The 24,113-nt window shown below is 34.5% G+C and overlaps 1 protein-coding gene across 4 annotated transcripts in view; it reads left to right on the forward strand.

Annotated features, from left to right (window-relative positions):
- TRPC1 (transient receptor potential cation channel subfamily C member 1) overlaps positions 1-24,113 on the forward strand; it is a 61,578-nt gene that overhangs the window by 18,705 nt on the left and 18,760 nt on the right. For 2 of the 4 annotated variants that reach the window (XM_068546039.1, XM_068546040.1), the window contains 6 exons: positions 2,563-2,765; positions 8,081-8,212; positions 10,484-10,679; positions 14,516-14,852; positions 21,447-21,586; positions 23,257-23,400. In XM_068546039.1, the coding sequence (XP_068402140.1) occupies positions 2,563-2,765; positions 8,081-8,212; positions 10,484-10,679; positions 14,516-14,852; positions 21,447-21,586; positions 23,257-23,400 (1,152 nt within the window). Of the gene's footprint in view, positions 1-2,562; positions 2,766-8,080; positions 8,213-10,483; positions 10,680-11,217; positions 11,327-14,515; positions 14,853-21,446; positions 21,587-21,711; positions 21,981-23,256; positions 23,401-24,113 lie in introns of those variants that run through there. The other 2 variants (XM_068546041.1, XM_068546042.1) reach the window with 2 other exon arrangements.

The raw sequence follows: 24,113 nt of genomic DNA on the forward strand, positions 1-24,113 counted from the left end.
TCATTTAAACTATTACAAAGTTTGTGTAAGCACGACTTTCTCCAGAGGATAGCTCCAACTAGTTTAAGTGGTGGTAAGCAGCCAACAAGAGTAGAGAAAAAAGGGCCAATAATATAACTCCTATCCAAAAGATCAGAAATGATGAGAAATCCTATTCAATTTTCTGACACCTATCCTGCAGTTACTAGTATATTTTGGTATACCTGTTCCACCTTCTAGCCTTTTAATCCATTTACACTCTTGGGGAGGGTGAGTGTAGTGTGCCAGGGTATTGGAGCAACTGACTGATATCATTTCATCACCATTGCCACTGCCAATCGAATACTGAGTTGTAAGGCTGGGCAGTCCTCACCTACTCAATGAAAGAACACTTTTTACACTATCTCTAACAAAGAGAGTTATCCAGCCTTTGCCTGAATACTTCTAGTGACAAGATCACATTTTTAACGGCCTCATTACAACTGGACAGGCAGTATCAAATATTTTTATATACTTTTTTTTTTTTTAACCATCTCAGTGAATTCATTGTATATTCTTGGCTTATCAAAATTGTCTTTTGATAAATTTTCACTTTCAAATACAGTTTTATTTTTGATAGTATGTAGATTATATTATGAGCATTGAAATTAGGAACTTTAATCATCTAATAGTGTTTTTCATACAGTTAATTATGTTTCTTAGGAAAACTAAGGACCATTTTTTTTTCTTAGGGGATTAAATATGATTTTCTCCTCTTTATAACCTCTTTTTTTGTAATTAGGGGGAATGGAGTAAATTTTTAGATTTTTCTGTAATTTTAAAATAAATTCATTAATTTGAAGTCCCCAATAAATAGATGGGAAGTGTATAAACAAACTATTCATAAAAGAGGAAAAAAAAGAAAAGAATGTCAGAAAATACTAAAATTTACCAGTAATCAAAGAAAAGTAAATTAGTATTTCATGATAGTTCTTTCACTCATAAATTGGGAGTGATCATGCTCAGTGCTGGTGAGTAAACCTTAGTGGGTGGGTACATTCCTATATTATTGGTAACATAAACTATTAAAAGGACTTTGATAATATGTATAAAAAGCTTCAAAATTGTTCATGGCCTTCAGACCTGTAATTCCACTTCAGGGGTTCTATGTTAATGAGATAATCCTGAATTTTGAAAAAGCTGTATTCATAAATTTGTCTGTGGTAGTATTATTTATATTAGCAAAATAAAATATCTTGAACATAGAGTCTATGAACTTCCTTAAATTGCATGCAAAATTCTGTACATGAATTCTTTTTCCAGAAGATTCTGGGTTATAGCTTTACGAGATCATTATAAGGGTCCTTGATCTTCAAAATATTAAGGACCATTGTTTTTAATCGTTGGTGCCAAGTCATTCATGCCAAAGTTGCCCTTAAAGAGCGGGTGTGGTGGAGAAAGGACTAAAAGGAAATACTGTCTTCTAAAGCAAAATTTAAAAAAAAAAAAAAAGGAAATACTGTAAAATGTTTTGGGTAGTAGGAATATGGGCATTTTTATTCTTTCTGCTTTTGCATATTTTTCAGATATTTTATAATGTGTGCACTACTTTTACAATGTTAAAAATTATAAAAATTAACGGTGAACTTGATAAGCTTATACTATGGAATTGAACAGCTCACAGAAAAACATCTGTGAAAAAGTGATAAGTATTAGAAAGAATATGTAATAGTCATAAAATAGTCAACCTTCTTTATTTAATCCTGCTCTTTATTTACTAATGTTTCTTTCCTCGTGTCATGCAATCACCAGGCATGAGCCCATGTAGTGAAAGGAGCTCAGCCTCCAGAGTAACACTCAACTGGGGTCTATCTGCACTTTGCCACTCTGTTGTGTAGCTCGGGCACATTAACTTCTCTGAGCCTCAGTTTCTTCATGGGGATTATAATGTTCAATTTTGCAGGCTTTTGTGGGGATTAAATGGGATGATAAATGTAAACTGCCTAATAGTTCCAGGAGCTATGATTGTTAGTGTTTTTGTGCATTTGTATAGGTGGTGTTTGAGAATATGTAGAGAATTACACAAAATGAAGAGTGCCTCCTATTTACTTATCCCTTTCAAGTAACTTCATTGCTATCAATTTGGCAAGGTTTTGCCATAGAGGTGGAATTAAAATGTTTTTTCTCACGCATTTATATTTTGCCTACTTTTAACATTTCTGTTTTTCCATTATATTGTTTTTCTAAAATTCTTGTTCTTTATCCTTGTCATGCATGTTTCCATAATCCTGTGAAAATGAAACACTTTCTCCTAAAGTATTTCTCTAGATATCCACACTTCTTCTTTGTTAGGAAAACAGAAGTCTGGCTGTATGAACATTTCCTATTGAAGATTTTGTCTGTCATGATTATATTGCATTTATTAACTAAAGTTAAGTTTTGAGGTTTCAAAAAAGATTTGATCCTAGGAAAATGTTTATCATATTCCTCAAAATAATTTTTATATTCTTTGTGCCTTCAGTTTTTTTCATTACATTTTTTAGATAAATGTTTTTTTGAAGTCACAAATAAGAACTTTTGGATGTTTATATAAATATTTTTCAGAAACTAATGGAGCGAATTCAGAATCCTGAGTATTCAACAACTATGGATGTTGCACCTGTCATTTTAGCTGCTCATCGTAACAACTATGAAATTCTTACAATGCTGTTAAAACAGGATGTATCTCTACCTAAGCCCCATGCGGTTGGCTGTGAATGTACATTGTGTTCTGCAAAAAACAAAAAGGACAGCCTCCGACATTCCAGGTCAGAAAATTAAGGTTTAAATTAAGATGTGTGATGCAGTAAGGCATATGTCAATGAAGTTTTTGTTGTTGTTGTTCTTTCTATGTCTACTTTAAGAAATATGGTACTGCAATGACTAATGAAAGCCAAACTTCTAGCTCCTTTGCTTAATACAGTGAGTTCTGCATTTTAAAGAAGTATTTACTAAATGATGAATAATTAGGAAAAAATTTCAAATTATGAATAAGGTTTATCTCATACTTCCGCTGGTCAGGGATGGGGTCACTATTTGCTTTTTAAAAGCAGCGTTTATTAATCTAAGAGAATTTCCAAGCACTGGAAGGGGTGGAGATACCGCTTCCCTGTCTTATTTATAAGAAAATAAAAGCTATTATCTATCTAGCTAGATATTCAACCTGTTATGCCTCTTTTTCCCCTCTCACACAGTATTTGAGTCTTTTTCTCTTCCCATTCTCCCCAGTCAAAAATATTAAGAACAACTGAGGAGTGAATGAACAAGAAAGTACCCCTTCTTGGATGGGTTGAGCAAGATCACACATGTGCATGTTGTATAAGGTGTATGGTTCTGGGCTAGACTTGAGAATCTGATTTTCAGCATATGCCTTTATGTATATATTATCTATATAGTAGTCAAATATAGTTGAAATAGTATCAAGTATAACATTTACTACAGAAAATGTGGTTTGGAAGTCCCAGGTCATCCGTTGACATTGTTTTCTAGTTAAGGATTGTTGTACAGTATATTTGAAATTAGCTTTAAAGCTGCAAACCATCCACCCTCCCTCCTTCCTCACCTTTAAACAGATAGTCACAAATCCATAAATTGGAAAAGTCTCCTGGGAATCAATTTAATGTTTACTTGCAGAGATTATGCTGGAAATTTTTTCTATTTTTTTTTTATTAATTTATTTATTTTTGGCTGTGTTGGCTCTGGAGCACAGGCTCAGTAGTTGTGGTGCATGGGCTTAGTTGCTCCACGGCATGTGGGATCTTCCCAGACCAGGGCTGGAACCCGTGTCCCCTGCGTTGGCAGGCAGATTTTTAACCACTGCGCCACCAGGGAAGTCCCTCTATTTTCAAGTCTATTTTACAATGAGATCTGTATTTCTCTTTGATAAGATCTGGTTAATAGCTATGCCAATTTCATTGAACGTTTTAGTTTTAAAATGACTAGTCTATGGGGAATTCCCTGGCAATCCAGTGATTAGGACTCTGTGCTTTCACTGCCGAGGGCAGTGTCAGTGAAGTTGACAGGGCAGTTTCAATCCCTGGTTAGGGAACTAAGATCCTGCAAGCCATGCAGCTTGGCAAATAAAATAAAATAGTCTATAACATGACAAGCAGAAATAATCTTTAAGGCTTCTTCTAGTATTAAAATCCTTTATTGATATTAAATATAAATATTTTTCAAGTATTATTAAATATTATTAGGTATGCTTATTAAATATGTGTATAGTTTAAGCAGTTGGAGGTGGGGGGTTGGAGCTGGAGAAAACACTTTACCTGTCTTGGTTTGAGGTGTGGAGAAAGCTTGTTTTGAAAGTTTTTAGAGGAGCTGTGGCTTGAGCTCAGTGTTTAAGTATAGATGAGAATTAACAGGTAAAAGGCATTTTACACAGTATGTGAGTGTGGTTTATTTAGGGATGGTCTGGTATATTTGTTGAAGACGTTGAGAGAGTTTGTTATTGATGTTTGAGAAAACAGTTATAGCAGATGTCAGAGGGATCTGACTGAAGTCATTTCCAGGAATTGCTAAGCAGACCTGCAGGAGAAAAGGAAGCTAACAAAATGAGTAAGGGATGGGTAAAGGTTTCAGTAATGTTGAAGAGTCAGTATAGTAGCAATAAGGAAGAGAGGCAATCTGTATTTCTAAGATGTTGGGTTTTAAATTTCAGAGATGATGCAGTCTTGCCATTTGCAACAACATGATGGAGCTTGAGGGCATTATGCTAAGTGAAATAAGTCAGACGGAGAAAGACAAACACCATATGATTTCACTTGTTTGTGGAATATAAGACACAAACGAACAGTCTGTGGGTTAGTTGGAGAAGGCATTCAAAGTTGCAGCCATTTCTCAAGAGTTCCTTGTCTTTTTCTTTTTATCAGACTTTCTGATGCTTGACACACATGCCTAATTTTTTAGTCAGCCAGGGATTTGTGGAGACTATATATGAATCCTTGTATATCTTTTCTCGTTTCCAAGATCTCCCTATTAAATTTCTGATTGGTCCACTCTTTGTCTCAAATCAGACTGCAAGCTTGGTCTTGCAAAGCTGCAGGTTTTCCTTGTTCGTCTCTACTAAGTCTAATCCTTTCAGCCAGCAGAGCTGTAGGTTTTTGCTTCCCAATGAATTGATTTTTACCCCTTTAGCACAAAGATACAGATTTACCAGCTTCAGGCTGGAAAACTGCAGTTCTCATTGAGTGAACTAGAGGCAGAGGTGAAGAGGTAGCCTCAGGTGAGAAGGTCGCAGATTCCAGCCATTCCTGCCTGAAGCTCTGGCAGTTTTCCAATAATTGATTCTCAATAGACAATTTCCAGTGACCTGAAATAGTTAATTTTTTAAAAAAAATTTTGTCCATTTTTATGCATATATTTTGTGTAGTGAAATCACTGACCTCTTCATATCCCACCATTACTTTTGATAGTGTTTTGAATACCAAAAATGACAGATTTAATAAAGCGAGGCAGCCTCATTATTTTTCAGATTATATCTAATTGCTTTCCATACTATGGCTCTTCATTGTTACTCCAGCATAGTTGGTTGCCACCAGTACTAGCAGTAACTCTTCCTGTGCATTTTGTCACTAATCCATATTTTGAGACATGACTATGTAGGTTAATACAAAAGTCATTTTTAGAGACAATCTGATAAAATTAATTACCATAAAAATTAATTGCTATAGACATAATGATGGAAACAGAAAGATAAGTTGCTCAATTATATATATTTTTCTCAAGTTTTTGGACAGTTTTGGTATAGGCAAATACCTCAGTAGAAATCCTTACTTAAGATACAGGTAATTGTACTTGTTAATTAAATATCTAGATCAGAGCTGGATTTCATAAAAATTGTTTTCTTAGAAATGCATTATATAGAAAAAAATGCATTGTATAGGGTCTATTTTTGTGTCTAAGTAAGACATGAGACCTATCTGGTAAATAAGGAATATTTCAATAAGTTTGTTACATAGAAGTTTTAAATTTCCATACAGAAAAATTCCATTGCAAACAAAGTGAAAAGACAACCAACCAATGAGAGAAAAGTATTTAAAACATTTTTGACTAGACAGAGGGCTAATTTCTTTTATATATAAAGAGGTTTTACAAATTGGTGATGTAAAAAAAAAAAAACACACCAGAAAAATAGGCTAATGCAAATGAACAGGTAGTTTACAGAAGAAGTATAAACAAATAGTAAACATGAAAGGATGCTTAAGCTTCTAAAGAAATTCAGAGTAATACAACTCATAAAATTCCATTTTTCATCTGTTAGGGTAGCAATGTACTAATGAAGATGTAGGGGAAAATGAGCTCTCATTATTGTTAGTGCTTTGGAAACATCTACCAGAATTTAAAATGCACATGCTGTTTTATCCAGCAGTTCTGAATGTGCAAAGGGTATATGAACTAAAGAATAATCATTTTTACGTTATTTATGGAAGTAAAAAATCAGCAGCAACCTAAAGTTCCATTAATGGAGATTGGATGGACTGCCATCAAATGGAAAACAATCCAGTTTTAGGAAATAACGAGATGACTGTATATGTAGTGACATAGAAATAGTTGTCCCTTCTAGAGAATGTTACACAGAGTGAAGTAAGTCAGAAAGAGAAAAGCAAATATCGTATAATAACGCGTATATGTGGAATCTAGAAAAGTGGTACAGATGATATTATTTGCAAAGCAGAAATAGAGACACAGACGTAGAGAACAAATGTATGGATACCAAGGGGGAAAGGGGCAGGGTGGGAGGAATTGGGAGACTGGGATTGACACATATCCATTACTGATACTATGTATAAAATAGACAACTGATGGGAACATACTGTACAGCACAGGGAACTCTACCTAATGCACTGTGGTAACCTAAATGGGAGGGAAGTCCAAAAGGGAGAGGATATCTGTGTGTATGGCGGATTCATTTTGTTGTGCAGTGGAGTCTAACACAACATTGTAAAGCAACCATACTCCAATAAAAATTAATTTAAAAAAAAGAAAAAAAGAAAAAAAATTTAAAAAGTGTCTTGGAAATTCAGATGCAATAAATTTTACCTAAGAATTTTAGGGTTGTAGGCTTGTCACAAAAGTAGCATGAAAGCCGATTCCTTATGAATAACCAAAAATTGATAAAAATCAATAAACATACTCAGAAAAGAAAAAAAAGAAATAGTTGTCCCTGTACACAGTATGCCTGATTATGTTTGTGTGTGAATAGAAAATATCAGGAAAGATTTTCATAATTCTCTGAAATGTGACTCTCTTTGAGGAGTGGAGTTGGTGGAAGGAGGAGAATTGGGGAGCATTATGTTTCTAAACTGCTTGCTTTTTTTTTATTTTTTTATTTATTTATTTTTATTTATTTATTTATTTTTTGCTTGCTTTTTTTTTAAACAAGCATATATTAAATTTGTATTTAAAAGAAAAAATATTTATATAATATCTACCTAATTTTAAATTAAGAATTGTATATTTATAAATGAAAGAATTATAGCAAAATTTTTCTGACTTGGTTCCTATTTAGATATTGATTATAAACATTAATTAGTTTATGGAAGGTAAAGGGAGTACTTTTCTATTAGTTAGAGGTTAGACATAAATCAATGATTTCATTCTTAAGATTTGAAAGGACTTTCAAAAATAACCTGGTTGAATGAGTCATGTGTTATATATATGTAGCATATTAAAGTAAACTTATCACTGGGGAAGGAAAATTTAATGATCATCCATATATTCAAAATGTATTAGTTATTAACATATTTCATTTAAAATAATACTTGGTTCAGGAATAGAAATTTTTTAATTAAATTGAATTGAAGGATACAAAGTTTTGAATCTATGAAAACAAATACTAAAACAATTTCTTTATAAGCAGTAGATATAAAAAATTGCAATATTTATATTTCAAAATATTTATTTTTAAGTCTTTTTCTTTTTATGCAGGTTACCTTATAATAAGTATTTTATAGTTGTTTTATTTTCTTTTAATTTTATAATACTTTAATTTTAAATTTATGAAAATTATAGGCTAAAGATACTGATCATATTTATCTAATAAATTTGTTTTACATTATGGAATCAAATTTTATCACAGGTTTCGTCTTGATATATATCGCTGCTTGGCCAGTCCAGCTTTAATAATGTTAACAGAGGAGGATCCAATTCTGCGAGCATTTGAACTTAGTGCTGATTTAAAAGAACTAAGCCTTGTGGAGGTGGAATTCAGGTGGGAATGAATGGAAATTGTAAATTTTTTAAAAAATTTATTTATTTTATTTATTTATTTTTGGCTGTGTTGGGTCTTCGTTGCTGTGCACGGGCTATCTCTAGTTGTGGCGAGTGGAGGCTACTCTTCGTTGCAATGCAGTGGCTTCTCTTGTTGCGGAGCATGGGCTGTAGGTGCGTGGGCTTCAGTAGTTGCAGCACGCGGGCTCGGTAGTTGTGGCTCACGGGTTCTAGAGTGCAGGCTCAGTAGTTGTGGCACACGGGTTTAGTTGCTCTGCGGCATGTGGGATCTTCCCGCACCAGGGTTCGAACCCATGTCCCCTGCATTGGCAGGCGGATTCTTAAGCACTGCACCACCAGGGAAGCCCTGGAAATTGTAAATTATCTCTTTGTTTTCCAGAATATTTTCAGCCTGAGTTTTTTCATAGGCCAACTTATCATTTATTTATCTACATTTGATCCCAAATGACCAATCCTTGCTGCCACATACTTGAGATTTTCCTTTTCCCTCAGTGGAATAGACCCCAGTACCACTTACGTCACTCCTTCCCCATCTTCCTTCTTCCACTCTTCCACCACCCTTAAATCCCTACTTTGTTCAACATTGCCGGAGGCATTCTAGGGCAGTGTGAAGAGCAGTGGGAATGGTAGCCTTAAGCAAGAGCAAACTTATTTATAACTGCTCTCTGTCCTACTCCCCTCATTCCTAGATTCTGTAATCATCCTTGGAGCCCGATCCTTCATAGCTTTCAGAAGCATATAGAATGCTTTTTGTATGTCAGGTACATTCCACACACCCAGACTTTGTCCCTTTTCACTGTTTGGTGAGATTTTCTAGTAGGAGAAACATAACATGTAGGCATAAAATTGATTAGACTGCAATTAGATTCCTAGACTAAGAAGTAGGTAATACTTTGTTTGTTAAAGAAATTCAACTACTGGGCTTCCCTGGTGGCACAGTGGTTAAGAATCCACCTGCCAATGCAGGGGACACGGTTTCGACCCCTGGTCTGGGAAGATCCCACATGCTGCAGAGCAGCTAAGCCCATGCACCACAACTACTGAAGCCCGCGCGCCTAGAGCCTGCGAGCCACAACTACTGAAGCCCGCGCGCCTAGAGCCCATGCTCCGCAACAAGAGAAACCACCACAGTGAGAAGCCGCACACCGCAACGGAGAGTAGCCCCCACTCACCACAACTAGAGAAAGCCTGTATGCAGCAACGCAGCCAAAGATAAATAAATAAATAAATAAATTTATTTTTTAAAAAAAGAAATTCAACTACTTATTCTTAGGTAATTTTGGTTACATAGTAAGTGCAAAGAATGGATGAAAAAATATTAGCTGGTGAGGAAAACTTTTTAATTCCTTGAGTTATAATTTTATGCAGCCAGTTCATGGAAAATCCCATTGAAAAAAAAAAAGATTAATCAATGGGAAATCTCCCTATTTTCCCTTCCTTTCCCTTTAAAAAAACTGAATGAAAAATTATTTTCTGAAATCTAACCCCAATTAATTCATAATTATTTATTTCTAACTTTATTCTTAAGTTGTTCCACTCAGGCTTAATGTAAGCTTAAGCTGTTCCATAAGCTTAATGTAATTGATATTTTAAAAAGAATTATCTACTAAAACTTCTTAGTTTCTCAGAAGTGATTTAGGCTTGCCTTTAATAAGCAGGTAAGTCCTAACTTTCAAGGAATAGTGATTCTGAAAGGGAATTCTGTACTAGGTGTGTTTCAGTAGTTTTCTTTCTAACTTGAATTTTGTTTAAATGAGCACTTTAAAAATGAAACAGAATACTATTTTAATATCAGAAGTAGCATAAACATGTTATAGACTATCCTTGAAAAAACTTCTAGTTAAAAATTATATAATAATATTTATTGGATAGCATCAAGATGTTACTATCTATTGTTTAGATAAATAATATAAAAGGAAGCTTTATACAAAACTATTATAGAATGAGGGCAAATGAGTTAAGTGAAGAGCTGGTTGACAAATATTATCAGAACTTCTAGGAATATCAGTATATGTAAGAAAACATTGTGCTTACCTAAGGTTATCAGTGTGAACACAGAGAACATAATTGTGTTATAATTTTCCCCAAAGGAGAATTTGTGCACCAGTAGGTTCCTTTGACTGTCAGCACAAAAGATGTTGTGTAGCAGTATCAGAATTAAAATGTTACTGAGTAAAAAATGTTCTAGTGAAAACAGCTTAATTAGAAGATGGAAGTGATGTTTCTAATAATAGACTGTTGCACTTTGCAGGAATGATTATGAGGAACTAGCCCGGCAATGTAAAATGTTTGCTAAAGATTTACTTGCACAAGCCCGGAATTCTCGCGAATTAGAAGTTATCCTAAACCATACATCTAGTGATGAGCCTCTTGACAAACGGGGACTACTAGAAGAAAGAATGAATTTAAGTCGTCTAAAACTTGCTATCAAATATAACCAGAAGGAGGTATGAGGTTTTCTGTGATATATTTAAATTATTTCCTCCACAGTAGTCTGGTGGCTCAGAACAAAGGCTTTGGAGCAATACATCTAGGTTGAGATCCTAGTTCTGCTTCATAAAAACTGTGTGTCCTTGGGAAAGTTATTGAATCTGTCTGAGCTTTAGTTTTAAGAATTAATTAAAGATATATATATATTTAGAGTTTAGTACAATGAGTATTAGCATTAAGCAAGTACTCAATAAATGGTAGTTGCTATTATTTTTAACAATTAACATTAATAATAAAAATATGGATGTTAATGTAATGTTTTTGCTAAATAGTAGCTATGCAGGTAAGATCCTGTATAGTAAATGCCTTCCTAATGAAGTTTCCATCTTGTGTTTTGTCTGTCATGGGTTTGTATTATTGACCTGTTTATAAGTAGTCCTTTCTATAGTAATAGGGCCTTTTTGTTTAAAAATAAAATATCAGATATTATGTTCCTTATTCTTATTTGTTAATTCATTGTGAAACCCAAAGGTGGAGAGACGTATGCTATGATAACTAAGTTGAATCTGGCTCTTCTGGCATCATCCCTTCCTATTAAGGGAAATACCTATTTCTACTCCCCATACACTCACATGCACATGATTCAGGAACTTGAAGAAGGAAGGTATGCATTTTTAACTTCATTTTTTGAGATAATTTATTAGACATGGATATTTATATGTAGATAATGATGTTCAGTAGAGGGTGTTGGTAAATGGTACTTTTAAGGTATTTCTTCTAAGACCCATTATCTTACTATCAACATAGATATTGGAATAAAACTTGCTTATCAAATTTATATTAATATAAAAATGGGGCCCCAAATAGATTATGGTAGAAGGCAAGATATAGGACCTTTGGTGCTAGGGACAGAGTTTTTGATTATCTTGGTTGACAGTTTGAGCCTCCCAATAGCTTTGTGGCTCGGGAGTTTGATAAAGGAATTTTAAGATGTTTACTTTAAAATTACCTAGATTATAAAGCAGAAGCTAACACACCATTGTAAAGCAATTATACTCCAATAAAGATGTTAACAAGTAATAAAATAAAATAAAATAACCTAAATATTATATTTCTTATCTAGATCTCTGGCTTCAAATCCTATAATTTTTCTAGTACTCCAGCGTTCTTGCTTAAGGTAGGCCATTTATAGGAAAAAAAAATTAAGTAGAAGAATTTGGATCAGTGTAGCTGTAAGATTATAAATCAACAACATAACCTATGTGGCTTTAAAAGGAAATACAATGCTAATATGTATATGTAGAAACAGAGAAAATAGGAACCCTGATGTAATCTTCCCCTAACATACATTTTGACTAGATCTTATGTTAATTTATTTACTTATGTGTTGCACAACCTAAAATAGACACGAAATACTAGAAAATGATAGAATAAAGATATAACAAAGAAACAAAACCAACTTAAGTGCTTGGAAAAAGAACCTCAAAGAAAGGTGGAAAGAACCAAGATTATCCTGGTAAGGGAAGAAAAAACTAAGAGGCAGTTTCCTAATGATATATATATGTATATCCCTGAAGAACTCACAGAGGATAACCAAATGTTCCATTCTAAAGAAGAATAGAGAAAAGGAAAAAGAAGTAGTGGTAATATTTTTAGTTGGAAGGAAGATACTCTGTAATTTTAAGAGTTAATGAAAATGTAAATTAGTTTTTTAAGCTAGATTTCTAAATATAATCAAAGGGGAAGGTAATATTTTTCCAAATAGTTGGTAGACTTTGTTCAGGTCATACATCCTGAATAACAAACTACTGTGATACTTAGTGGCATAAAACAATATTTCATAGTCATTTTGTAGTAATTTCATGATCATTTTATTATGCTCTTGGGTTCTTTAGGTCGAGAATTAGGAAAGGGCACAGCAAGGCTGATTTGTCTCTGCTTCTCCATGTCAAGGACTCAGCTGGAGATAGCTCAGATGATGGGGGGCTACAGTCATTCGGGAGGCTTCTTCACTCATATGTCTGGTGCCTGAGCAGCAGCTGAGGATTCAGACAGGGAGCTCTGAGTGGGCTGGGTGCTCAGGTGGGTGGGTCCAGAGAACCTGGGTCTCCTACGAACCTAGGACTGGAACCTTGGAGGGGCATGGCCCTCATGGTGGGCTGGCTGCAGGGGGATGGTCTGAATGGCCTCTGAGGGTTGACCGGAGTGCCTACATGTAGCCTGGTCTTCCTCATAGCATGGTGGCTTCAGGGTAGGAGGACTTTTTACCTGCCAGCTTTTGGCTCCAAGAGCAAGTGTTTCTCAAATAAGGTGGAAGCTGAATGGCCTTTTAAGACCTACGTTCCGAAGTCACATAGCATCACTTCTTCCAGAATCTACTGGTTAAAGCAGTCATAAGCTTGTTGAATTGAAGGATAGGTAATATTGGTAGCCCACCTATTGATGAGAGGAGTATCAAAGAATTTGTGTCTATGTTTTAAAACCACCACAGACTTAGAACATCTCCAACTGAAAATTTGTTCTTCCAATTACATATTTAACATTACTGTTAATTAAATCATCATTATAGAGAGGAATGGCAAGGGCAGCAGTCACGCCTGAGATTGCTTTGATACTTGGGGGAAGGATGAAACCACTAAGTTTGGGATGCTACTAAACTGGGTAGTTGGTGGGAAGAAAAGCTATTTTCCTCCCTGATATTGCCTCTTGAGGGACAAATTACGATTCCCTAACAACACTGGAATCTAAGCAGAAGGATAAATAATGAAGACCTAACTGCCAAAAATAGGTATAGTATTGATATATTAGGAAGTTTCTTGATAAGCACAATAAACAACAACAAAACTCTGTCTGCTTTTTTAAACTGCAGGGTTTCATTCTATAGATTATATTCTATCTTGGGATAAATCATTTTAAAACAGAACATTGACCAAATATTATTTAATATCTGGATGATATTATGATCACTTGTGCTTTACTTTGGTGATTTCAAACCTGATTACATTATTGTGTCCAGAGTTATCAGAATCCTTAACTTACACTTCACAACGTGAGCATTATATTGGGAAAATATTGCTTCTGAATTTTGTAAGCTAAAAAGCTTCGTAAACTTTGGTAAATTCATTTCTATACTTGAACTAGAATTTTCCTCTTATTTGGGAATATTTTTCCTTCTCTTCTCACATAGAATTCCATTTTAAGAAGATTTAAGAGTATCTTTAATACATTTTAAGAAATTCTCAGTGTTTTCGTGGAGCATAAAAATATCTGATGTTTAGACTTTAATTGCTTTGCTGTCTTGACATGTTGGTTTCTTGTAACTGAAATCATCAGTTTTTCTAGGCTGAAGTCTCTTTCTGTGGATTGTGCTTGTTAATTTTGAAATTTCATAAACACTATTATGAGTCTTTATAAGTTAAATGTTTTGAAATGGCTGAGTAGGCTAGTAATAATCACTAATATTTATATAGTGCATGCTATGACCAGGCACTATTCTAAGAGCTTTACATTTAATCCTCATAACAAGAGTATGACTAGATACTATTATTATCCCCATTTTATAGATGGGGAATTTGAGGCTTAGAGAGGTTTAAAAACTTGCTCAAGGTCATTTAGTAAGTAAGTGGCAGAGCCTGGATTTGAATCTAGGTAATCTGGCTCCAGAGTCTATGCTCTTAACCACTACACTCTTTTATTACACGTAAGAAAACAAAACAAAACAAAAGAACTGGACTGTATAGAATTGATTTCAAACTATTATTAAAGCTTTGAATATCAATTAAATAATAGTACTATCAGATCGTATTTACAAGTTATATTTTACTTTTTTTATATGTGTGTGCTTCGTTTTCAGTTTGTCTCCCAGTCCAACTGTCAGCAGTTCCTGAACACTGTTTGGTTTGGACAGATGTCAGGTTACCGACGTAAGCCTACCTGTAAGAAGATAATGGCTGTTTTGACAGTTGGCATGTTTTGGCCAGTTTTGTCACTTTGTTATCTGATAGCTCCCAAATCTCAGTTTGGCAGAATTATTCACACACCTTTTATGAAATTTATTATTCATGGAGCATCATATTTTACATTCCTGCTATTACTAAACCTATACTCTCTTGTCTACAATGAGGATAAGAAAAACACAATGGGGCCAGCCCTTGAAAGAATAGACTATCTTCTTATACTGTGGATTATTGGTAAGTATCAAGTTAGTTTAAAAGGTTCTGCCTTTATTTAGCCCATTAATTCTCCCTTGCTTGGTGGCATTGTAAGCTGCCTTCAACTTGTAATTTTACACTGTTTATACAGGAAGAATTTGAATGCCTCCATGATCACTGAAGACTTAACTAACATTTTTTTTTAAAAGATAAATGTTCTTGAGCTTGATGATAAGGAAGCAGATCTCTTACTTCATATTACTTAATTACATGGAAGTCAAAAATTCTTTCTCAGTTGCCAGAATTGTTCATGATTGTTAAAACAGAAAAACAAATTTTGCTGATGAATTTTTTTTGTTATAAGAATATGAACATTTTCTTAGGTATTTTGAAATGTAATAATACATTTTATGCTCGGTTGCATTTTAAGAGAACTATTTTGTTTTATTATATCATTAGTTTTTCTTTTAAGAACCTATGAACTTTTATAGTTACATATTACCTTATATAGATAAAACATTCCCTGGTGACTCACTCTATAAATCAGTTCTTTGTAATGACAGCCAGATCTCTTTAGAAACGACGGTTTTTTAAAAAAGAAAAGACATTTTATTTTCTGAAAGTTGTTGTTTTTATAAGTAGTATGCTGTATAATAAATATTTTAATGATCTTCTGCAGTTTTTACTGCCCTTGCCCTTTTTGGGAGAGGTGGGAGGAGGAGGGAAGTTGAGGTATAATTACATTGTCTATTTATGGTCTTTTAGTGACATCCCCTTTATTATTTACCTCTGGATCTTCAACCTTGTTTTTAACCTCAGCATTTCCCACCTTTTTTTTTTTTTTTTTACTATTTGCTATAGAGTAAAAGGAATATTGAAATTTATTCTTTTCTATGTTATAAAGCACTGAATGATTAATATGTTCTTGACTGTTTCAGTTATTAAATAATTTAAGAAGAGTTAATGTACAGTGCTCACTTTTAGTTCTTCAGATATAAAAGTGTATTTTGGGATTTTTTATTTTTATTTGGAAATTAGTTCATTTCAAGTAACTTGATCTTAAATCAGAGTTATGCATTAATGTTTAAAATTCGGTAGATACAGTAAAAATAATACACATTTGAACTTTAGGTTAAAGAGAATTAAATAATTTCTTCTTGTTAATATTTTCGTGTTTCTGATATTTCCACTACCTTATCTAAGATTTAATATTTTAATTTAGGGAATAATTTATACTTTATCATATTTGACTCCAAATTACATTGTTGTAGATCTTTTCAATGTGAAATTTGTTTATATTTTTAATTAGGTAGGTTAGGCTGAAAGGAATCTCTTAGAAGCACTTTTCTCCTCTATTTAAACTACTTCTGAAAGATTGTTATATATACCTTAGTCATAAAAAAGGGAAAATTTATATCATTTATCTATAACCTATTGTTTAAATAGTAGTGAGAGAGAAAAAATATTTTCTTTGTTTTGTAAAATAAACAAGTCTGTAGCCAAGTCTGTATAAGAAGTAAAGTTTATATTTCTTAGCAGTGAGTAAAAACTCATTGAAGTCAGAGAGTCATACCACTCCTTGGATAGCATAAATATTGCTGCTGTCGCTGAATTTCACAACATATGGTAAAACTGTGGCTACTCTTTTCTAATCACAATGGCCCTGAACACACACACACACACACACAATATTATTAATTTTCTAAACATATTCTGTCTCAGTAGAAGAGTGCAGTATGAATTATGCCAGTAAAATTCCTGGAAGTGTTTTTTTTTTCTCAGCACAGCTTCTGCTTTGAAACAGTTAGATATGAATAAACCTTGCCAAGGATGTTTTCTGAACCTGTTATGTCTTTAGATCACTCTGACTTCCTTAAATATATAGATCTGAACTTGCTCTAAGGAAACATGTAGGAATCATTTGCCTACTTGTTCAGAGTCACTCCTTGGTTCAATTTACTTTTTCATGCAATGAGCACAGGGACTTCTGACTCATGATGCCTGGCTTCTGTACATTTGTTTCCTGTTCTTTTCTTTAGCCCTCCAGGAAGAAAGTAGGGTTAAATTATAAAAAGCAAGGTAGAAAAAAAGAAAACAATGTGTTGATGAATGCACAGAATATTAATGGTATCCATTTACTTAATTTTTTACCATTGGAATATAATAGAACAGCCCTTACAGAAATGTATATTTTGAAATGTTGTCTACCTACTTTGTCCAAGCACAGGCAGAAACAGATATGGCCCAACACTCATGGAGCTTATGGTCTAATTATTGTTTAAAAGAAAAACACCCAATAACTTGAAAATCACACAGATAAAATAAAAAATTACACATGAGTTAAGTGCTACTAAGTAAAGGTCATGGAGCTAGGAGAGCAAGCATTTTTTAAGTGCATTTTACCTACTCAGGGGGTTGGAAAGTCTATCTTGAAGAAGTGATAGATAAGCTAAGATTTAAAGGATAAATAGGAGTCTACTTGGAGAATCGGGAAAGAAAAGTATTATAGGAGAATTGGGAGAGAAAAATATTCTAGGCTGATGTAAAAGTTACATTCAGATGCCCTGAAAGAAGGGACTGCGTAAAGGCTGGAGGAAGGAGGACAAGGGAAGTGGGATTTGAGATGAAACTATAGAAGTGGATGTTATTTATACTAGACCATGGACTGCCTTGTTGGCCATATTAAGTAATTTTGGCTTTATACTAAGAGCAGTGGAAAACCACTGGCGTTTTTAAGTAGGTGGGTGACTTGATCAGATTTTCATGTTGAAAAGATCGTTCTGGCTATAGTGTAGAGAACGCTGGGTTGGGAGGAAGGGCTGCGGCAAGAGTAGGTAGAGGGAGACCAATAAGGAGCCTGTTGCAGTACTCTAGATGAAAGCTGATGGTGCCTTGGACTTAGGACGGTTGCCATAGAAAGAGAAGGAAACGGATTCGAGAGATATTTACAAAGTAAAGCCAGTAGGACATGGAAATATATATATATATATGTGTATATATATATATATATATGTATATATATATGTATATATATATGTGTGTATATATATATATATATATATATATATATATATATATATATATGAAGTGAGGGAGGAGGAAATTATTAAGCAACCTAAGTATTCTAGAAGAGTACTAGGTTTGGGGATTTGTGAAAGAGTAGATCCTGAGTGTGGTTTTGGGTATGTTGAAGTTGAAAAGCCTTCAAGAAATTCAAAAGATGTCAGTCAGACAATTGGATATCATAGTCTAGAGCTCAAGAAGAAGTTTAAGCTTGAGTTAGCAGTATGCGAATAATCTGCATATATGTTGTAGACGAAACTGGGGGCACACATGAGACACTTGAGAAAGTATAAGATGAGAAGAAGAGAGGACCTAGGAGCAAGCCTCGAGGAATTCCCAGAATGATGGGATTATGGTTTGCTAATCTTACTAATTCTAAAAAACAACAAAAAAGGACCCCAAAATGTAGTCCATTGATTATGTAGTGATTGCATTGCTTGTAATAGTTTAAAATTATTGTGTTCTTCCAATCCAGCTCAGAAATGTGAAATACATCAAGTGTATTAGCTTCACTTTGGTGTGGGATATTGCACAGGAGCTGGGAAACTACCTGTCAGTGGTACTTAATATTCTTTCATATGTCTGCCTTTTTTGATCAAAATCTTCTCTAATTCATGTTGTAATTTTTGTCAAGCGTTCCCTTTAGGTATAATATTACATTTTACAGAAATAAAACACTTAATTCTGTAAGCATCTTTCTTGGCTTAGTGTTCTACTGTTACAGTGTTTGGGTTAATAAAATGTAAACTATTTGGTTTAACATTTTTGGTTAGTTCTTATCTATTCATTTTAAATAGAAGCTCATCCAAGTGGAATTTTTAAAAGGTGTTTTCCCTGTCAGACCTGTAAATATTTTAAAATGTTTTTCTACATAAAATATGGGTACTGTATAATTAAGATGTTATGAACAGAGTTTTTTGAGAATACTTCATGTGTTTCCCAGGGGACTTATTCTGTTCACTGGTAAGTCAGAGGACGATTCTGATTGGCTTAACTTGATCTTCATCCATATTTAGGTTGTAGCACTCTGTTCTTTTGTCACTTTACATTCTCCTTAAAAATACCTTAGTGGAGGAATGTGTCATAAAGCTATTGTTGATTGTAGTACTGTTCTCTGTTACTCCCAGGAATATATAACTATGGAGAAACTTCTGGCCAAAGAAGGGGAAGGGAGTTATTTGGTTCGATTGGTTTTTATTTATGTCTATTTATTCGTTGAGCAAATTTTTGAGCACCCACTGTGTATCAGGCACTATATAGGACATTTAAGACATTGGTTGATAAAACAAAGATTCTTACCCTTGAGGAGTTTACCCGAAGTGGGAGGAAGATAGTCAGTTAATAATAGACATAATAAGTAAACTATATCCATTGTTTAAAAGTGATAAGTACTAAGGGAAAAGAAAGAAGAGTTGGGGGATTGGGAGTGAGGGGCACAGGGTTTGCAATTTTAAATAGGAGGATCAGAGTAGGTGGTGAGCAAAGATGCAAAGTGAGGGAGTTAGCCAAATGGATGTCTGGATGAGGAGCTTCCAGCCAGAGGGAAAAGCCCATGTAAAGGCCCTAAGGCAGGAGTCTTGTGTGTTGAGAGAACAGCAAGGAAGCAAGGAGGCCAGTAGTGGAGGGAAAGATTGATAGGAGAGGAGATCAGAGAGAAGAGGTAATGTAGGGCCTTGTAGACCAGTGTAGGGAATTTGGTTTTGACTCTGAATAAAATGAGCTGTAAGGGAAGGTGCAATGCCCACTCTGCACAGTCAGCGGCGGTGGTCTTAGGTTCTCATTAACATTCACACTCGCCGGACACGATAGGCAGAAACCTGGCACCAGGTTTACTTACCTTTGGAAGATATAAGACAGGAAATAGAGCACGTCAGCATGACGGCTTCAAATATATCTTTATTGGCAGTTCTTACAAAAGACGGGCTGCTTCCCAGCCCCATAGGGGCACACTCAGTTGCGTGGAATGAGGCCATATTCATGGGTGTGGGCTACCCCAGCCAAAGAAGCCTGAAATCTACCAGGATTTCTTATAAATCCATCAGGATATCTTAGAAAGCCTCAGAATGTAGCTCCCACTACATGCACACTTTACGTTAAGAGAGACATCACACAGAGAGGCTGAGGCCTGTGTTTCTCAGCATGTTTTCATATGGTCCTGGTTGGGTCTACTTTCAGGGTCTCTGAGTCCACTCATAGCCCTCCCAGGCCAGATGCAGTTTCCCGGTCAGTGGTTGTTTTTCTAACAATCTTCAACACAGCTGACCTTCCATATTTTTCTTAATGTAGTATGTTTCCAAGGCAATACTTAAATAGATGATAACATGAGATTTTGTTCCCATGGGAAAAGAGTTCTGTCCTGCAGTTAATTCTTTCTCCTCTGGGAGTTACTGCAGTGTTTTTTTTTTGTTTTTTTTTTTTAAATTTATTTATTTATTTATTCACCTTTGGCTGTGCTGGGTCTTTGTCTCTGTGCGAGGGCTTTCCCTAGCTGCGGCAAGCGGGGGCCACTCTTCATCGCGGTGTGCGGGCCCCTCACCATCGCGGCCTCTCTTGCTGCGGAGCACAAGCTCCAGACGCGCAAGCTCAGTAATTGTGGCTCACGGGCCTAGTTGCTCCGCGGCATGTGGGATCCTCCCAGACCAGGGCTCGAACCCGTGTCCCCTGCATTAGCAGGCAGACTCTCATCCACTGCGCCACCAGGGAAGCCCTACTGCAGTGTTTTGAGGAGAGAAGTAACACTTGCATTTTAAAAGGATTACTCTGATTGCCGTGTTGAGAATAGATTTTAGGGAGAACAGGGTAGAAGCAGGGAGACTAGGCTATTTCAGTAATTCAGGCCAGAGAAGATAGTGGCTTGAAGTTGAAATAGTGGTGAGAAAGGTTAGATCCTAACTATATTTTGAAAGTAAAGCCAGCAGGATTTACTACTGCATTGAATGTGTGATTTAAAAGAATATCGGTCAAGGATGATTCAGGGACATTTAGAGTGAACAGCTAGGATGGAGTTGCCATCAAGTGAGATGGGGAAGTCTTCAAGAGCAGTGAATTTGGGTGCAGAGATTAGGAGTTCAGTTTGGACATGTTAGGACATCCAGTTTGAGATGTAGAGTAGCCAAGTACCTATACAAGTTAAGTTTAGGAAAGAAGTTTAGAGATATTATTATGTAAATACAGGTTGAGTTCAGAGATAAAAACTTGAAAGTCTACCACATAGATGGTATTTAAAGCCATTAGGCTAGACTGGATGAGGTCACTATAGGAGTGAGTGTAGACAGAGAAAAGAATCAGGAACTGAGCCTTTTGGGGGTTATGTATTTAACATCAATTTGCTTTCTTATGCTTGTTTCACATCATTTATTAAAATCCCTCTCTGGGAAGGATATTATCATATGAAACTTAAGGTTATTTTCTTTCATATTTTAAGAACATTTTACTGAATGTTATTTTTTTCTTCTGAATGAGGCTACAACTGACATGTGTTATTTATTTAGTACTTTGAGTCTTAAGGTATTTTTTAGTTTATTATTGAATTAAGAGAGCATTATCTGATTTTTTTTCTTCCTTTTTTAGGGATGATTTGGTCAGACATTAAAAGACTCTGGTATGAAGGGTTGGAAGACTTTTTAGAAGAATCACGTAATCAACTCAGTTTTGTCATGAATTCACTTTATTTGGCAACCTTTGCCCTCAAAGTGGTTGCTCACAACAAGGTGACTATTAACTATGTCAACTGGAGGCACAAGTGAAGTTTATTTAGGAAAAACCCAGGATATTTAGCTATGTATTTCAGAGTTACTTTGGCCCAAATCTGTGTCTGATGTGTTTTCATTCTAAACCTATCCTTGTGCAAGGGAATAGTACACATTGTTTCCTTCCTTTCTAATAGCTTCAAGGGTGTTAATTACCATTAAATGTTGGTTACCTATTTTATGCCAGGCACCATGGTTGATACTTGCTATACTTTATCTCATTTTATTCTCACAGGGATTCTATGAGACAGATGTCCTTATCCCCATTTTGCAAATAAGGAAAAGGAAGCTCAGAGATAATAAGTAACTTGTCCAAGACCACACAGTAAGAAACCAAGACTGGATTTAAATCCAGGTCTGTCTAGGCATTTTCTTTCTACCAAATGCCAATTCCTTACATCTGAGCTAGGTTCACTTACCTCATTAACCTATATATTACCTCATTAACCTAAGTAACACAAAGTTACTTAAATTGATTAGTGTTCGATATCTTTATATCTATCAGGAAAAAGTTTATCTGAATGGAACTCATTATATAGTGTTTTACACATTCCAAATCATGACTATTATCTTCCACAGCTTAAAATGTTATGTAAATTCAGTTATTTTCTGATTCCTATATTTTTAAATTTAAAATTTGACAAAAATCTAACCTTATAGACATCTTATAATGTTACTTTTATAAAGATTTATTAAAAGCCTAGGAAAGGTAATGGAGATTACGTTAACTATCTTTGTTTACACCTGAGTTTAGAATTCTGAGCTGTCACATTCAAGGAACTATTTATATAATATTTTTTGGGTTTTGACTAATTTATAGACTATAGAGAAAGCAAACTGGTTATCTTATATCACTTTATTACAAACCTCTATTCCTGTAATTGATCAGTAGTACCGAACATGTTTATTAGGTATGTTCAATGACCAGAGTTGTGAAGTTATTAAGAAAATAAAAATTGATCATATATAGATAGATGGTTTGATAGAGAGGTTGATGGTCATTGGTTTTTTTAGACTGGTCTCTTTAGTTCTAGAAGCAGGGTGCCCATAGAGTTTATTATTCAGATCAAGACACTTTACAAATGAAAGGGGGCACAATTAATAATTATGCCAGGAAAACTGGTATGTAATCTGGGACTGTCCCAGGCAATTGGAACATGTGGTCATTCTATGTCTAAGTATAATAATACACTCTTTTCTTTCTTGTTATTTAGAAGGGAGAAAGTGTCTATGGGCCATTGTAGAATCCTGAGTCAAAGGGCTAGGTTAATTTAATGTGATAGCTAATTAATTGACAGCACACATTCTTAAAGTTTGTGTTGTGGAATTTAAGAAAAACTAGCAAACATTTCATTCATAAAAAATTTAATGACTTAGTTTTTTAAAACATAAGAATTTCTGAGAAAACCTCTTTATATAGCACAAGTGATATTGCCCCACATATGTAGAAATCTTTTATTTATTTAAAACAATGTTATTTCTATTAAAAAAAGAGAACTTTATAAAACATAAATGGAGTTCCCCCACAAGGAGACATAAAATAGTTTTCTTTCAACAGTCAGAATATTTGTTTTTATTTTCCTAAGTTGAGAGAGCTACTTTATCTTTGGCTTTTTTTCCCCTAACCTTAGTTTCATGATTTTGCTGATCGAAAGGACTGGGACGCATTCCATCCTACGCTGGTGGCAGAAGGGCTTTTTGCATTTGCCAATGTTCTGAGTTATCTTCGTCTGTTTTTTATGTATACAACAAGCTCTATCTTGGGTCCATTACAGGTAAGTAATTAAAATTTCTTGAAGAAAATTTGTTAAAACTACTACACCTTTTACCTGTCCACTGGAATGTTGTTTTCTCATGATCTTAAAGCTAAACTTTGCTTTTGAAAATAGTTAACAGTTGAAAAGTCACAGCATGTTCATCTGCTTTGCTTCTGCCTGAATGATAATGCTTTGCTTTTAGATATTCCAAACTTTGTTAAGCTGTGGTCCATTGTCCCTCTCCCCCGAGTTCATAGACATAGATGTATTTAAAATATAGTTATATTTCAGACAGTAGAGGAACATAACATTTTGCTTTTTACCAAAATGAATTTCACATTTAAAGTTTTAAGTGATAAATATAAGGGAGATGTTGTACAAACAGAATTCATACTTCATGATGATTTTGAAAATATGTAAGTTATATTTTAACAAAATACTCTTTTACTTTGCTTAATAAATATCAAATGTAATAAGTTGGAAAATAGAGTATTTAGAGCTAAAAAATTTCATAGAGCTTATGTAGTCCAACTTTATGCTTTACAGTACTTTATAGTTAAAGAAATTGAGCTTTTATTTTTTTCAAAGTAGTATGATTATTATACATGAGAGTCCAGGACTAAATTCTAAGTCTCTTTACACTAAAGAAAGGACTCATAATTGGTTGCATGTACCCCACAGATTTTAGTAGTTGATTGTTCTTGAAAGGTGGAGTCAGTTCTGCTTGGTGA

Source organism: Eschrichtius robustus, chromosome 6, assembly GCF_028021215.1.
Source record: "Eschrichtius robustus isolate mEscRob2 chromosome 6, mEscRob2.pri, whole genome shotgun sequence".
Classification (NCBI taxonomy): Eukaryota; Metazoa; Chordata; class Mammalia; order Artiodactyla; family Eschrichtiidae; genus Eschrichtius; species Eschrichtius robustus.